Source organism: Cariama cristata, unplaced genomic scaffold (genome assembly GCF_000690535.1).
Source record: "Cariama cristata isolate BGI_N322 unplaced genomic scaffold, ASM69053v1 scaffold37836, whole genome shotgun sequence".
In the NCBI taxonomy this organism is placed as follows: domain Eukaryota; kingdom Metazoa; phylum Chordata; class Aves; order Cariamiformes; family Cariamidae; genus Cariama; species Cariama cristata.
The window spans coordinates 1-2,287 of NW_009624486.1; the positions used below are offsets into that span (position 1 = coordinate 1).

General features: G+C 62.2%; 1 protein-coding gene across 1 annotated transcript; it reads right to left on the reverse strand.

The window, feature by feature from the left end:
• Positions 1-22: 22 nt before the first annotated feature.
• Positions 23-1,625, reverse strand: DCTN2 (dynactin 2 (p50); the record flags this gene model as incomplete). Its single annotated transcript, XM_009703189.1, is given in 9 exon segments — positions 23-100; positions 226-264; positions 344-360; positions 363-405; positions 489-636; positions 735-895; positions 979-1,077; positions 1,213-1,217; positions 1,359-1,625. Coding segments are annotated over 9 exon segments (857 nt in total), but the record flags the coding sequence as incomplete, so codon positions are not given.
• Between the last annotated feature and the right edge of the window lie 662 nt (positions 1,626-2,287).

Below are 2,287 nucleotides of genomic sequence, written 5' to 3' on the forward strand. Positions count from 1 at the left end.
TCCATGTCCCCTGGTTCATCACCTGCAGCCGGGCCTCTACTTGGTCCAGCACGGCCACGTCCAGGATGTTGACCTTGGCCTGCAGGACCTGCACGGTCTCCTGGGGACGGAGAGCAGGGTGAGGGGGGACATGGCAGCACCCTGGGATTGCCCCCCACAAGTGCTATGGGCACGGGGTCGAGGGGAATGGGACCCTGCGTGCCTCCCATCCCCTGCCTGACTCACCACGAGGCTGGTGCCCTTCAGCCCGACCAACAGCGGGTTCTGTGGGGAAGGAAATGGCATCAGTGGGGCAGGACGGGGTGGCAGGAAAGCGGCAGGGGAGCAGCCCCCGGCCCCTCACCTGGCTGTCGGGCTCCGCACCATCACCTCCAACTGTGCCAGCCGCTTCTCCAGTTCCGCAATCTGGAGGGAGATGAGGGGCTGAGATGGCAGGACACCCCATTTTGGGGTCAGGCACAGTGTACCCCCCACCTCCCCACACTCACCTTGGCAGTCTGGGCAAACTGGGCCTGCTCCGGCCTCCAGAACAGCTCAAAGGTGATGCTGTCTGCGGTGGGTGCTGGAGCTTTGGCAGCGCTCTTCCCCACCGCTGCCTTGCCGCACTTCGCCACCTCCAGTTGCTGCAGCAGGCGCCTGGGCAGGGGGACAAGGTGGGCACAGGGCCCTGGCACTGCCCTGTGGGGACACTGGCATCCTCCCCCCCGTTCCCAGCGCCCCGCTACCCCACTCACTTGGCCAGGGCGCCGTCAGGGTCTGCAAAGTCTATGGCTGCAGCGGGGCCAAGCAGCTTCTCCAGGTGGCTGGAGATCAACTGCTGCTTCAGGCCCTCGACCTGCCTGACCAAAGCCATGGGCGTCAGCTCCTCCTCCGCTGCTGACTCCTTCACTGTGCTCTGGGGGGGGCGAGGAAAGGTGGCTGTGTCACCCCTCCTGCGATACCTTCCCCACCAGTCCCCACAGGAGGGGTGATGCTCACCTGGATCTGTTCCACCTCCCTAACCAGCTCCTGCACCTCGTGCTGCAGCCGCTGGTACCGCTGCTGGGGTGTCTCTTTGGCACCGAGACCCTCGCCGAGCTGCAGAGAGGAACCGGGGAGGGGAGGGAAGGGGGTCAGGTAGGGGCTCACAGCCTGCTCACAGCACCAGGCACCCAGTGCAAGAGGTGGTGGCTGGGATGCTGGTACCCAACTCCCCTCAGTGCCCACCCATACCTGCGCTGAAAGGAAAGCAAAGGGATTGACCAGGGAGGAGGGGGTGAGGCCCTCAGAAAACAGGTAGGAACAGCCTCATGCTCACAGGAACCCCATCCTCAAGTGGGACTTCAGAGAGACCTGCTGGGGGGACAACACAGCACGACCCGAGCAGCCCAGTAGGCTCCTATATGCATCGATGACAACGTCCTCCTCCAAGTGACAGAGGAGCCAACGAGGAGAGGAGCTCTGCTGGAACTCATCTTCACCAACAAGGAGCTCATCGGGGATATGGAGGTCAAAGGCAGCCTGGGCTGCAGAGACCATGAGACGGTGGAATTCAGGATGGTGAGGGAAGGGAGGCAGGGACTCCCAGACCTGGGCTTCAGGAGAGCAGATGTTGGCCTCTTCAAAAGTCTGCTTGGAGGAGTCCCCTGGGATCAGAGGGAAGAGGGGCCCAAGAAAGCTGCTTGATCTTCACGGATCACCTCCCCCAAGCTCCCCAACGCTCCATCCCAACGAGTGGGCAGTCGGGCAAAAAAGCCAGGAGGCTGCCTGGGTGAAGAGGAGCTCCTGGGCAAACCCAGGCACAGAAAGGAAGGAGGCAGAGGCTGGAGCAGGGACAGGGATCCTGGGTGGAGGAGCGAGACATTGCCCGAGCAGCCAGGGATGAGGTTTGGAAAGCCAAAGCCCAACTGGAACTGGGATGTCCAGGGATATCCAAGGCAACAAGAAGGGTTTCTGTGGGCACCCAGGTGACCAAAGGGACAGCAAAGGGAAACAGGAGCCCGCTGCTGAACGAGGCGTGGGACCTGGGAGAGGCTGAGGCACTCAAGGTCGCCTTCACCTCCGTCCCTACTGGCCCAACAAGCTGTCAGGGATCACAGGTGACAGAGGCCGGGGAAAGGCTGGAGCAAGGCAGAGGTGACCTGCATGGAAGAGGATCAGGTCAGGGAATACTGAAGGAAAACTGGACCCACAGAAGCGCATGGGCACAGACGGGATGTACCCGCGAGCGCTGAGAGATCTGGCTGATGGCATGGCAAGTCCACTCTCAGTAATCTTCATGGCGTTCCTCAGGGGTTGGTGTTGGGAC